Source organism: Artemia sp. Qi Xiang Cuo, chromosome 4 (assembly GCF_049724085.1).
Source record: "Artemia sp. Qi Xiang Cuo chromosome 4, ASM4972408v1, whole genome shotgun sequence".
NCBI lineage: Eukaryota > Metazoa > Arthropoda > Branchiopoda > Anostraca > Artemiidae > Artemia > Artemia sp. Qi Xiang Cuo.
The window spans coordinates 27,821,098-27,835,036 of record NC_142797.1 but is presented as its reverse complement, the minus strand read 5'-3'; the positions used below and the strand labels follow the sequence as shown (position 1 = coordinate 27,835,036).

The window sequence follows — 13,939 nt, the reverse complement described above, 5'->3', positions numbered from 1 at the left end:
CGGCGCGCTATTTTCGGCCCCGCCGCCGCCGGTCATCCCTCATCGGCGCGGCGCCGGGGTCTAGTAAGAACGTATGACGTTTTATTAAGCCACTTTTGTGGCTTGAGCAGCGACACACTATCTTTCATCATAAACCAAAGTCATTCATTCTTCCTACTCTTTTCATACCATTCAATACACTTAACTCTCCCGAATAAAAAAAAAACAAACAAAAAAAAACAAAAAAAACAAAACAAACAACAATCAAAATATTTAATTCCCACCCAACAAAAACTTTTTAAATCTAATTTTAAACTGAAACTGGTTTTCTGACTCCCTAATGCTCTCCGGGAAACCATTCCACAAATTAACTGCATAATTCCTAATTGCAAAACTAGATCGACTCGTACTCCTTATTTCTGAGACTAAGCTTCCACGACCTCTAGTCCAATGATGATGATAATCAGAATTAAACTTAAAAAAATCTATAAAATATTCTGGAGATCATCTATTAAGCACCTGGTAAGTAAACACTCCCGCCCGATGGTCCCTGATCTGATGAATATTTAAAATTCTAAAACTAATAAAAGATTCACGCGTATGCTCATACTGAACAAACTCACCTTATTCTGAAAAATCTGCAGTCTTTTAATATTTGAAGAAAAATTAGATACATAAATACAGCCACCATGAACAATAAAAGGATGAAAAACAGTAGGGTATACATTTGTTAAAACAGTTAAAGGTAACGCGTGTTTCAAACGCCGCATCACTCCAAGACCTCGTGCAAGTTTAGAAGAAATCAAATTTATGTGTTTCTTCCAACTCAAATTATTATCAACATAAAATCCTAAATATTTATTTTCAAAAACCTATGAAAGAGACAAATTTTCAAATACTATAGAAGCACTATTTAAAATTTTTCCTACCCTACTAAAAATCATATAATTTGTCTTAGAAGTATTAATAGCAAGGTAACTTAAGAAGGTAAACACCAAAAGGTTTTCCAGCGTTCGGTTTGCTTTATCCACTAGTTCTTCCAGTGACCGTGCAGAAATCGCCAACGCAGTATCATCTGCAAATGCTGTAACAGTTGCTTCATGCATGTAGAACCTCAGAGTATTGACGTATAGGAGAAAGAGTAAAGGACCCAGGACTGAGCCCTGTGGAACTCCACATTTTACAGGGTAGACTCCGCTAACGATGTCACCGAACATTACTTTAGTTGACCTTCCATACAAATATGATTTAAACAAATCCAAGCAAACATCTTTTATCCCCAGACTAGACAGGCGACACAGCAACAACTCAAAATCCACAGTGTCGAAGGCTTTTTTGAAGTCAAAACAGATCGTTAAAGGAATAAAACCTTTTTCTAGAGCTCCATTGACTACATCCAGAAGATGGTGAACAGCATGGCTAGTAGAATTTTCACTGCGGAATCCGAATTGGCTGCCACACGATATTCCTAGTTTATCCAAATATTAATAAAGTCTCCTGTGAATTATCTTTTCATAGATTTTAGAAAAAACAGGCAATAACGAAATCGGTCGCCAATTCGAATTTGTTGCCTCCTTTATAAAATGGTATTACCTTTGTTAGTTTAAGACCACTAGGGAAGTCACCGGTCTGAAGTGATAGATTTATCAAATGAAGTAGACAAGGTAATATATAAACTAGGATAGTTTATATATTACAGCTCTAAGATTAAGTCCATCTATTTCGGCCGAGTTGGACTTCCGTCCTTTCACTGTGCTCTCGATCTCCTTTGCTGTGCTCTTTTCGAACGAAAAAAAGCACCCTTGTCTCGATTATCAATAAAGGACTTCTCCAGATGTCTTCCAGACTTTTCAGTCTACTTCTTTCTTAATACTTGCGCCTATGCTCGTGCAATATTTTTCAAATTCATCTGCCATTTCCTGTTTATCAGTGATTTCACTTCCACTCACCTACAGACTCTTTAGTATATCATTATCATTATTCATCCCTTTTAAAACCTCATTTATTAGTCGCCAGGTTCCTTTTGCATCACCACTTTTACCATCAAAAGCAGAAGCATAATATACTTTTGTCTCATTGCGACGCTTATGGTTAACTTTGTTTCTCACTCGCCTAAATTCTTCAAATAAACTCGCATTCTCCGGGCTCTGTAGATGTTTTTCAAAAAGCTGGTTTCGCATTTCCATCATTTTAAGCAATTCTGGGGTCAATTCTGGGGTCGCTTTCTTGGCTCATTTTCCTTTTTCCTCATTTTCTTCAGAGGACAAGACACCTCATATACCGGTAAGAGAATTTTCATAAACCTGTCGAAGGCTGTAGTTGCATTTTGCTCTTCGCTAACTTCATCCCATACATTAGTACTAACTTGCTCTTTCAGCTTTCTCAAGTTATTATTTCTCATATCTCTATAAACTCTCTTAGTTAGGTTTTTAGCCGAAATTTTCATACTATTTATTATACAAACAACCGGAAGGTGGTCAGAAGCAGGTTGAAGGAGAACATCACAGAATGCTTGTCTCAATAGATTTAAAGTTGCAACTATGTTATCATTTAATGTTGCCGACTGAGCAGTGATATGGGAAGGAATCAGATTTACTGGGTACAAATCATGAGATAATGCAAGATTTAAAAATTCTAAATTAAAACCATTTAAATTGAATAAATCTAAGTTAAAATCACCTAGAATAACGCACTCTGGTCAACTAGACTGGACCCTACTTAAAAACTGATCAAACTTATGAAAAAATTCTTCCGGATGAGCACCAGGTGGTCTATAAACCAGGCAAACAATTAACTTTTTATCATTATCTATTTCAATCTCAATAGAAAAAATTTTAATCCTACCTTCATTCCATAAATAAAGGTCCTCCCTTTCCTTAAAATTCATTCCCTGTCTCACCAAAAATACAAGTCCCCTGCGCCCCATTGACTGCCACGACCTTGATATCAGTTGGTAACCTGGAAAAGATTAGGAAGAGAGAAGACTATACACATTCAAGAATGATTCATTAATTCCAAAAACATCAATCACACTATCAATATTACTTAAAAACTGAACTATTTCTTCAAAAGCCGACGTTATGTGGCAATTCCATTGAGCAACACACAAACTATTCATCTCTTTTTTGATTTGACCAAACTCTTCAAAACGAACGTAGCGGCTAGGACGGAGTGGCTTTGAGCACTCATCAACTCAATCTTGAAAATAGAGACCTATCGGATGTGATAAAACATCATCAACTGAAAGCGAATTTTTTTCAAGGAACTCTAATCGAGGTATTGGGAGTAGACTAACCATAATCAAAAAGTATGTTATTTTCTTCATTAGGGATAAAACCCATAGATAAACTGGAAAAAAGGAAATAGGAATAATTGAATCATAATAACAATAAGAATAAATAAACACTTAGAAAGACTCAAAACTAAAATACACAAAAAAAAACAAAAATAAACAACAAGAAAAGGACAATCAATAATGATCGAATATGTCATTCAGAGACGAAAGTCTACGAGCAGAAGTTGCATTCTCCGGACGGACATAGATCAGACCTTAGTTTGACCACACAAACTTATTGCCGTATTTTTCCCTTGCAGCATTCAACAATTCTCTTTTTTTCTTTGTTAGGTTGGCAGCCACAAAAATATTCGTGTTCACAAGTTTTTTTTCAAGCAAAAACTTTCACAGCTGTGTGGCAGACTTTAAACTTCACTAAAACTGGAGCAATTTTATCAGAGCGGCTATCATCAGAGTTCAGCCGAAACCTATGGACAGATATAACATGGCAATCAGCAAGACCTGAAAACGCCATCTTATTGCATATAATATTCATAGCAACTCAATTTTCAAGTAATTCTAGTTGGTTTTGACATATTTTCAGGTCTTTTTCAATCCTGTCAAATCTCGGAGTAAATTCCAATATAATCGCATCGTGAACTACCCCAATTATCTTTTCAATTTCAGCAGCGGATGGTGCGGTCGAGGGGTGAATTTTAAGTGCTTCATTAACTTTCTGCGCTATAGCCTGTTTCATATTTTCTTTTGTTACTGCTACATCTTTAAGAGTTCGCTCAATAAGCCCCGAAGTATCTGAACTTGTAGCCGAATTTTTATAAACAAGCGGGGTTTGATTCAAAATTTTTTTAATTTTGTTCCAAAACCATTTCGACTTCATGCGATCCGTAGCAAAATACTTGATACTTAAATCGACCAGATTTATCTGCGAATTCTAACTGGCCATAAAGGATATCCTGCAAAGCTTGCCAGGGTAAGGTCATCATCCTGAAACAAAGGCATCACGGCTTCGAAGAAAAGGTAGGAAAAAGAAAAAGAGAAAAGGCAGGAAATAGACTTATCTTTACGTGGGCAAGCCCATGGCTGCAGTGGCTATCAACTCAATGGAAAGCTGGCCCAGTCATCAGAACCTGCTAAGCCTCACCATCGTTTTCTGACATCCCAGCTCACGAAAACTAAATATCCAATCAGTAATTATCCAATCTCAAATTCACCTAAAGCTTCAAGAAAAATATCCACTTCTCGCCAAAATTCAAACACCAACGAATTACTTGATAAACATAGGACATGATTATACGTCACTGTAATCCCAAGCCAATTGTTGTTATGAAATTCACTGATTTAATAATGTTCATAAGGTATCCAATTTTAGGTTTTAGATGTGTTTGCTCTGAACTTGAAATAAGACCGTATTGGGAAATGTTCGGACATTTTTAAGCGTGGTATTTTTGTTAAATTGAAAGACATGGGAAATAAATTTTCTGGGGGAACTTTACTGGAGGAATTTAAAAAGGAGAGAGGGGGATATCCTAGCATTATTTGAAAACCGTACAAGTTAAATACAGAAAAATAAACTAGAAGTAAGGAGTAACATTAAGCCTTAAAATGAACAGAAATTATTCTGTATATGAGGGAGGCCCCCCCCCAAAAAAAAATAGATCATGGCAGTGGTTCTTCTACATTAAATTTAAATTAAAAAGGGTAAATATTAATTTTTTTTAAACAAAGTTTTTCTGAGGAAAGTAAAGTGCGAAGTTGAAACTTAAAGGAACAAAATTATTGCTTCACAGTCTCTCTAACATATATCGATAAAACTAGTGCAAATAAACCAACTGATAGTGTTCCCCTTTATTTTTATGATGATTGAAAACAAGCATTTTACTGAAAACACTCAAAGGACAGTAGAGAAAACAAAAATATTGATTTAGGATTAAAAATTGAGTAAGTACCCTGACAAAAACAACTAATCTATAACGCTTTTCATAGTCTTGCACCACCTGTGATATCAGTAAATTTCAGTACACAATTAAAATTATCTTAAAACTAATGCATAAAAGTAAATATTATTTTAGTAGCTGCAAAGTCATTGAACAGCACGCACAATTTCTAACCCGCAATAACACCAATAGTGGGTAATACACAATTTAAAATTGTAAAATACACGCTTTAGTATTACTTGAAATGAAGAACAAATAAACCATAATATGAATTCCAGAAAACCACTTATTTCTCTCTATACAACGGAATATTTGAAATTATGATACAAATTATAGAGCTAGTCTATAGTACTAATATTATTAAGATGGCTTTACTTCGACTTGTCTCCAAATTAATCACGAAATGTCCTTTTCAGTACCAAAACGAGATTTAATCATTGGACCGAGCTCATTGTGCAGAAGAGATACCAAGTTACACACACAAAAAAATAATAATAAAAAATAAAGCAACAATCGTAAAATGATTAATTTTTTCTTAGAGTGTCCTTAATCTGTTTACTTTTACTGTACCAAAACTCTCATTTTGTTTTTTGTTTTTTCTGTAAATCGCCCGTTTTCCTTAGTCATAAAAATATAGGGCAATATTATCAGTTGGTTTATTTGCTCAAGTTCTATTGATACATGTTAGATAGACTGAAAAGCAATATTTTTTTCGTTATAAGTTTCAACTAAGCTCTTTACTTCCCGCAGGAAAAAACTTTTTTTCCTTACAATTAGGGAAGGGGGCGGTAGATTTTTATTCGTTTTTAGCTGGATTTGCACATTAAATTTAAGTTACTCGTTTTAAGATTTATTTATTCATTTTGTTGGTATCTCTTTTATGTTCGTCTGCAATGATGTCTTATTTAATTTCTGTTCGTTTTGGATTTCATTTATTCTTAGTAGCAATTTATGGAGTTTGAAATAGTATGGGTATTTATTTCCATTGATCTTAAGTTTGATATGGCCTTTACTTTTCTTTGAAAAACTTGTTTTCGGAATTTTTTGAAAATTAATTTAACATAAAATCTAAAATATGAAATAAAATATGTCAAAAAACAAACTCAAAATAAAAATTACCACAAATAATATCATACAAGCTTGTTGGTAAAGAAACTATGATTTTATGAATGAGCTTTTGTTTTTTGTTTTAATTCCTGTTTATTACAATAGCTACTGTACTCTTTCTTTCGAATACAAGATATTTATGATACACAAATAAGGTCTGTCATTTAGGGATTTCAGTTAACATTAATTAACTGCTGAAATTTAGCGCATATAACGAATTTTAAAAACGCTGCTAAGAAACTGGAAATGTCAAACGAATCTGTGCACACTATTAGAATTCATTGCGTGGTTCCTGAAGGGAAAACAATTGAAGAACTATCTACCAACTTAAAAACGGCATTTCAGGTAACTGCAACTTACAGTTCATTAAATTCTACTACTACCAACAACTCAATGCAGCACTAGCCTAATATGCCTCAGGCCATACTTCTCCATCTAAATCTATTCATAACCTATTTATACCCTTCCGAAAATTGTCAGTTTCCCATAAATCTTTCTTTATGATACCCTCTCACTCCATTCATAAAGGACCTGCTTTTTGTTTAGCTGTAGGCCTACATGGTTGGCTGACAAGGACAGGCTTTGACAATCTTCCATCCTTTTTCTGTAAAACATATCCTAGCTATTTCAACCTTTCTCAAATTTCAGTAAATATTTACCAAATCATATTATTGAGTTATGACTAAATTGAATATACCATTTGATGCCTCTTTTATGTTCTTTGTGAATATAATAGGCTTAGGAATCATTTTTGTTGGAAATAAATTTTAGCCTCCATCCCTATATATACCAATTCAGGGTATATATTTGCACATTAGGGGGTGGGGGTAATTTTATTTCTGATGTAAATGAGAGGTAAGTTTAAACCCCCCTCCTGTGAAAATAGAAAATAGCCCCCCTCAACCCCTCCTGATATCCTCTTTCCCAAACACAGTTGATCAAAATTGTGAGAGAATATAAAAATATCATCAGTAATCAAAGAGAATATAACAATGTCTTTAGTAATCAAATATAAGAAATATTTAGGTAGATGTTGAACTAAATCAAAACAAACTATGAGCCTTTGGACTTTTAAAAAGTTGACAAAGCAATATCTCAATAACAACTTATATTATTAAGTTAGATCTTTAAGAGTAAGTTGCAGAGGATTTTGAACTAGCCAGAAGGCACTATGTGTATACTTTTAGTAGGCTACTGCAACTACAGTTACTGTAACTAATGATGCTAAGAGTATTAAGGTAAAACTACTAGGAAGTGATTAGGGGGCCTTCCAATTAAATGAAAAAACTGTATACATACATGTTTTCAAAAAGGCATATAAGCAACATCATAGGCAGCACTACTCTATAATAGCTAGAAATATAATTGAAACATTTAAAAAAACTAATTTGATTCAAAATTAAAAGTTCTAAGAGTAAAAAGAGATTGGAGGGCGATCAGTCCATCTATCAAGTCAATTTATTTCCCAAACACATCTAGTCAAAATTTTTAGACAACTATTTTGTTCAGCATAGTAGAACGGTCCATCAGCTATGTCTTTAGCGATATTGGGCATGTCAAATCCCCACAATTATGCAATTGGCCCCTTATGCCATATAAATAAATTCTACTTTAAAAATAAATCAAAAGGCATTGTGTTTGTGGATACCAATGAGACACTTCAGCAATATATTGAGAATGATTGGGGGTATTAAGTTGAAGCTTTTGGGGCTACTACTATTACTACTTCTGCTCTTACATTTTATATAAATAATTAGATTGTAAGTGTATCTAGGTTGTCAAAGAGCATAGATAGAATGGGAATAATATTACATTTTTTTTTTTTCAGGTTAACTTGAGGAGGTATAAAATGAAATTAAAAAATAATATTTGTCAGGATTAAAAATTGTTGAAAAAGTCCCAAAATACAAATAGCAAGCCAAACTATAGATTTTAATAGAAAAAAAAATGAAAAGATATAAAATATTATTTTTTCATGAAAATGACTTTGTCAATAAAAATTAACAGAAATTAATCTAAAAAAACACTTTCTGAAAATCTTAACACTACTTTACTTAACCCTATCAAATTTCTCTTAGAAGTAACAGGTTTTTCTTAACATTGAAAATTTTTTCTAATAACACCAAGTAGTCTGGCAAAGATATCAAATTTTTCTTAGAAGTAACAATTTTTTGTTCATGATAACAAGTTTTCTGTCAGAAGTAACACGTTTTCCTTAACACTAACACATTTTTCCTTCAAAGCAACAACTTTATTCCTTAATACTAAAATATACAACTAAATGTCCTTTCTGACGAAATCAAAGTCACTAGTGGGGTTCCCCAGGGCAGCGTCCTGGGCCCCACCCTGTTTAACATCTACATAAATGAGCTACCCCTCATCACCAGCAACAAAACCACCCTATATGCGGATGAATTGAAACTCATAGGTCCTGCCAACACCTCTTCTTCCATCCAATCCCTCCAAACTGATCTCAACCACATGTGCTCTTGGGTCAAAAGATGGCTGCTGGAATTCAACGCAGAAAAATGCAAGGTCATACACTTCGGACACAAAAACCCCAAACATCAGTACCTCATGACCCAAAATTCTGGAAGTCACCACACAATTGAGCCTGTCCAGGAGGAGAGTGACCTTGGCGTCATCGTTGACTCCCAGTTGAAATTCAGCTCCCACTCACAGAAAATCTCAGCCAAAGCTAGTAGAGCCCTAGGCATCATCAAACACAGCATCACCAGTAGGAGTAAACACGTAATCACCAAACTCTACAAAGGATTAGTAAGACCTAGACTGGAGGTGGGGACGATACTGGCCACCCCTTGATTCAAAAAGGACAAGGCAGTTCTTGAGCAAATCCAACGAAGGGCCACTAAGATGATTGTCGGCATGGAAAACAAGACATACAGTAAACGGCTGAAGCAACTCAACCTCCCCTCCTTAGTATACAGACGGAAACGTGGAGACATGATCCAGGCGCACAAACTCCTCTCAACCAATCGAGAAAATGAGATCCTGGAGATCGACACCTCCCACAAAACACGAGGACACCTTAGACGAATCCGCAAATATCACGCTACAACTGGAGCAAGATGCAATTTCTTCTTGAATCGGATTGAGAACCTCTGGAATAACCTCAAGGAGGACACTGTGGCTGCTGAATCAACAGATGCTTTCAAACGCCATCTGGATGCTGAGTGGAAAGATACACCATGGAAGTTTGACTGGGAAGCACCAGAATCTTCCACCAGAACTTAACCAACCACAACAGTCATCATAAGGAGTGATTCAACAGGATCGAAAGTCCTTATTTCACTCCAAGCTGTGATTTAAGGTAATTTAAGGTAATGATGTTGTTAAGCATATAGCCTATCTTTGAACAAAAAGTCCTGGTGAAAATCCAAGCACTCTTGTACTTTATAACCAACTTTATTACCCATAAACCATGTTTTTGTTATTTTATTAGCTATACAATGCCTATTTAATAAACAAATGGCAAGATTAAATTATTCTTGAGTTATATTATACTTATGATTTATTTGCATAGTGAAATCAAATCTGCTTGCTTACTGGAACAAAAAAGGGGACAGGGGAGATTCCACTCGCTGATGATGTTACACAACCTCTCAGCTGTATTGAGAATGTTAGCTGAGTATTTATCATATTGTCAGCTAGACACAACTTAATGCAATAGATAAGTTTATATCAGAAGAAAAAATTGTTGTTGCTCATAGAATAGCAGCTATCATTGAATTGAAGTTATCAAGTATTTTGCAGTAGGTTGCATCAAGACAAGGCTAAATGTAGAAAGAGAAAAGCCAAGACAGATAGTCCAAGTAATTGAGAGGCAAGTTTTTGCCAGAAATGCCAGAAATTAAGCCAGAAATGGGCAAAAATGAAGTCAAATAATCATCCAAGTGTAAAACTGCTACAAATCACTATCAATAAATAAATGTGAAACTCAAAATGAATGGAAATTAGAATAAATAGGCAAGTCAAACTCAAAACAAGCAAAAATTAACATTAGTAGGGCTGATAACCCCCAGGCCTTCTCAAAACCAGAACATAATTTGTGCTTTACTGAAAACAAAACATTTTAAATGTTTTCACTTATTTTACTTAAATAAGTAAAAAAGTTTTTTTTACTCATTTTTTACCCTTTATATATTTTAAAGAATAAATATCCGTATAGGCATATTGAACTGACAATCCATGGTCATTTTTTTTTTTCAGTAAAGCCTAAGTTTTGTTCTGGTCTTGAAAAGGCCAGAACAAATCCATGACAATCCATGGTCATTTTTTTTTTCAGTAAAGCCTAAGTTTTGTTCTGGTCTTGAAAAGGCCAGGGGGTTTTCAGCCCTAGTAATGTTAATTTTTGCTCCTTTTGAATTTGAGTTGGCTTTCGAATTGAATTGAATTGAGTTGGCTTGAATTTGAGTTGAATTTGAGTTGGCTTTTGAATTTGAGTTTGAATTTGAGTTGAATTTGAGTTTGCTCCTTTGAAGTTGATTATACTTTCTGTTCATTTTGAGTTCATAAGTATATCAAACTGACAATCCACAGTCATTTGTTTTTTGTTTTCGTTTTTTCAGTAAAGCCTAAGTTATGTTTTGGTCTTGTTCTGGTCTTGATTATCAATAAAGGACTTCTCCAGATGTCTTCCAGACTTTTTAGCTACTTCTTTCTTAATACTTGCTCCTATGTTCGTGAAATATTCTCCGAATTCATCTGCCATTTCCTGTTTATCAGTGTTTTCACTTCCACTCACCGACTGACTCTTTAGTCCATCATTATTATTAGTCTTCCCTTTTAAAACCTCATTTATTAGTCGCCAGGTTCCTTTTGCATCACCACTTTTACCATCAAAAGCAGAAGCATAATATGCTTTTTTTCACTGCGACGCTTATAGTTAACTTTGTTTCTCGCTTGCTTAAATTCTTCAAATAAACTCACATTCCCCAGGCTCTGTAAATGTTTTTCAAAAAGCTGGTTTTGCATTTCCATAATTTCAAGCAATTCTGTGGTCACCCATGGCTTTCTTGGCTCAATTTTCTTTTTCCTCATTTTCTTCAGAGGACAAGACACCTCATATGCCAGTAAGAGAATATTCATAAACCTGTCAAATGCTGTAGTTGCATTTTGCTCTTTGCTAACTTCATCCCATGCTATAGTACTGCTCTTTCAGCTTTCTCAAGTTATTATTTCTCATATATCTGTAAACTCTCTTAGTTAGGTTTTTAGCTGAAGTTTTCATACTATTTATCATACAAACAATCAGGAGGTGGTCAGAAGCAGGTTGGAGGAGAACATCACAGAATGCTTGCCTCAATAGATTTGAAGATACAACTATGTTATCAATTAATGTTGCCGACTGAGCAGTGATATGGGAAGGAATCAGATTCACTGGGTACAAATCATGAGATAATGCAAGATTTAAAAATTCTAAATTAAAACTATTTAAATTGAATAAATCAAAGTTAAAATCACCCAGAATAATGCACTCTGATTGACTAGACTGGACCCTACTTAAAAACTGATCAAACTCCTGGAAAAATTTCTCCAAATGAGCACCAGGGGGCCTATAAACCAGGCAAACAATTAACTTTTTATCATTATCCATTTCAATCTCAATAGAAAAAATTTTAATCTTACCTTCATTCCATAAATAAAGGTCCTCCCTTTCCTTAAAATTCAATCCCTCTCTCACCAAAAATGCAAGTCCCCCTCGCCCCATTGACTGCCATGACTTTGATATCAGTTGGTAACCTGGAAAAGATTAGGAAGAGAGAAGACTATATATATTCAAGAATGATTCATAAATTCCAAAAACATCAATCACACTATCAATATTACTTAAAAACTGAACATCTTCAAAAGCCGACATTATGTGGCAATTCCATTGAGCAACACACAAACTATTCATCTCTTTTTTAATTTGACCAAACTCTTCAAAACAAAGGTAGTGGCTAGGACGGAGTGGCTTTGGGCACTCATCAACTCGATCTTGAAAATGGAGACCTATCTGATGTGATGAAACATCATCAACTGAGAGCGAATTTTTTTCAAGCAACTCTAATTAAGGTATTGGGAGTAGACTAAACATAATAAAAAAGTAAAATAAAAAGCCACGATCTTATTTTCTTAATTAGGGATAAAAACCATACATAAACTGGAAAAAAGGAAATAGGAATAATTGAATTATAATAACAATAAGAATAAATAAACACATAGAAAGACTCAAAACTAAAATACACAAAAAAAAGGACAATCAATCACAATCAAATATGTCATTCAGAGACGAAAGTCTATGAGCAGAAGTTGCATTCTCCAGATGGACATAGATCTGACCTTGGTTTGACCACACAAACTTATTGCTGTATTTTTCCCTTGTAGCATTCAACAATTCTCTTTTTTTTTCTTTGTTAGGTTCTCAGCCACAAAAATCTTCGTGTTCACAAGTTGTTTTTTTTTGCAACCAAAAACTTTTACAGTTGTGTGGCGGTCTTTAAACTTCACTAAAACTGGAGCAATTTTATCAGAGCGGCTATCATCAGAGTTCCGCCAAAACCTATGCACAGATATAACATTGCTATCAGCAAGACCTGAAAACGCCATCTTATTGTGTATAATATTCATTGTTGCATCTTTTACCTCAACACTGGGGGGTAGCTTGACACCATTGAACAGTAGTGTATCCAGTCTCAACTCTTGGTCAGCATCATCAAGCTTGGCTTCAACTCTAGCAACTCGATTTTCAAATAATTCCAGTTGATTTTGACATATTTTCAGGTCTTTTTCAATCCTGTGAAATCTCGGAGTAAATTCCAATATTATCACATTGTGAACTATGCCAATTATCTTTTCAATTTCTGCAGCGGATGGTGCAGTCAAGGGGTAAATTTTAAGTGCTTCGTTAACTTTCTGAGCAATAGCCTGTTTCATATTTTCTTTTGTTACTGCTACATCTTTAAGAGTTCGCTCAATAAGCCCCGAAGTATCTGAACTTGTAGCCGAATTTTTATAAACAAGCGGGGTTTGATTCAAAATTTTTTTAATTTTGTTCCAAAACCATTTCGACTTCATGCGATCCGTAGCAAAATACTTGATACTTAAATTGACCAGATTTATCTGCAACAGAACAGAGAATTCTAACTGGCCATAAAGGATATCCCGCAAAGCTTGCCAGGGTAAGGTCATCATCCTGAAACAAAGGCATCATGGCTTTGAAGAAAAGGCAGGAAAAAGAGAAAGGGCAGGAAATAGACTTATATTTACATGGGCAAGCCCATGGCTGCAGTGGCTATCAACTCTATGGAAAGCTGGTCCAGTGATCCATAGAACCTGCTAAGCTTCACCACCGTTTTCTGACATCCTAGTTCATGAAAACTAAATATCCAATCTCAAATTCACCTAAAGCTTCAAGAAAAATATTGACTTCTCGCCAAAATTCTAACACCAACGAATTAATTGATAAACATAGGACAGGATTATATGTCACTGTAATCCCAAACCAATTGTTGTTACAAAATTCACTGATTTAATAATGTTCATAAGGTATCCGATCTTAGATTTTAGATGTGTTTGCTCTGAACTCTGAAATAAGACCATATTGGGAAATATTCGGACA

General features: G+C 34.7%; 1 protein-coding gene across 1 annotated transcript in view; it reads left to right on the top strand.

Annotated features, from left to right (window-relative positions):
- The first annotated feature begins 6,528 nt into the window (after window positions 1–6,528).
- The window catches only part of mus101 (mutagen-sensitive 101), a 224,216-nt gene continuing 216,805 nt past the window's right edge, over window positions 6,529–13,939 (top strand). Inside the window, exon 1 of the mRNA XM_089087479.1 lies at window positions 6,529–6,660. Within this exon, the coding sequence (XP_088943605.1) occupies window positions 6,562–6,660 (99 nt within the window). The 5' untranslated portion in view covers window positions 6,529–6,561. The remainder of the gene's footprint in view (window positions 6,661–13,939) is intronic.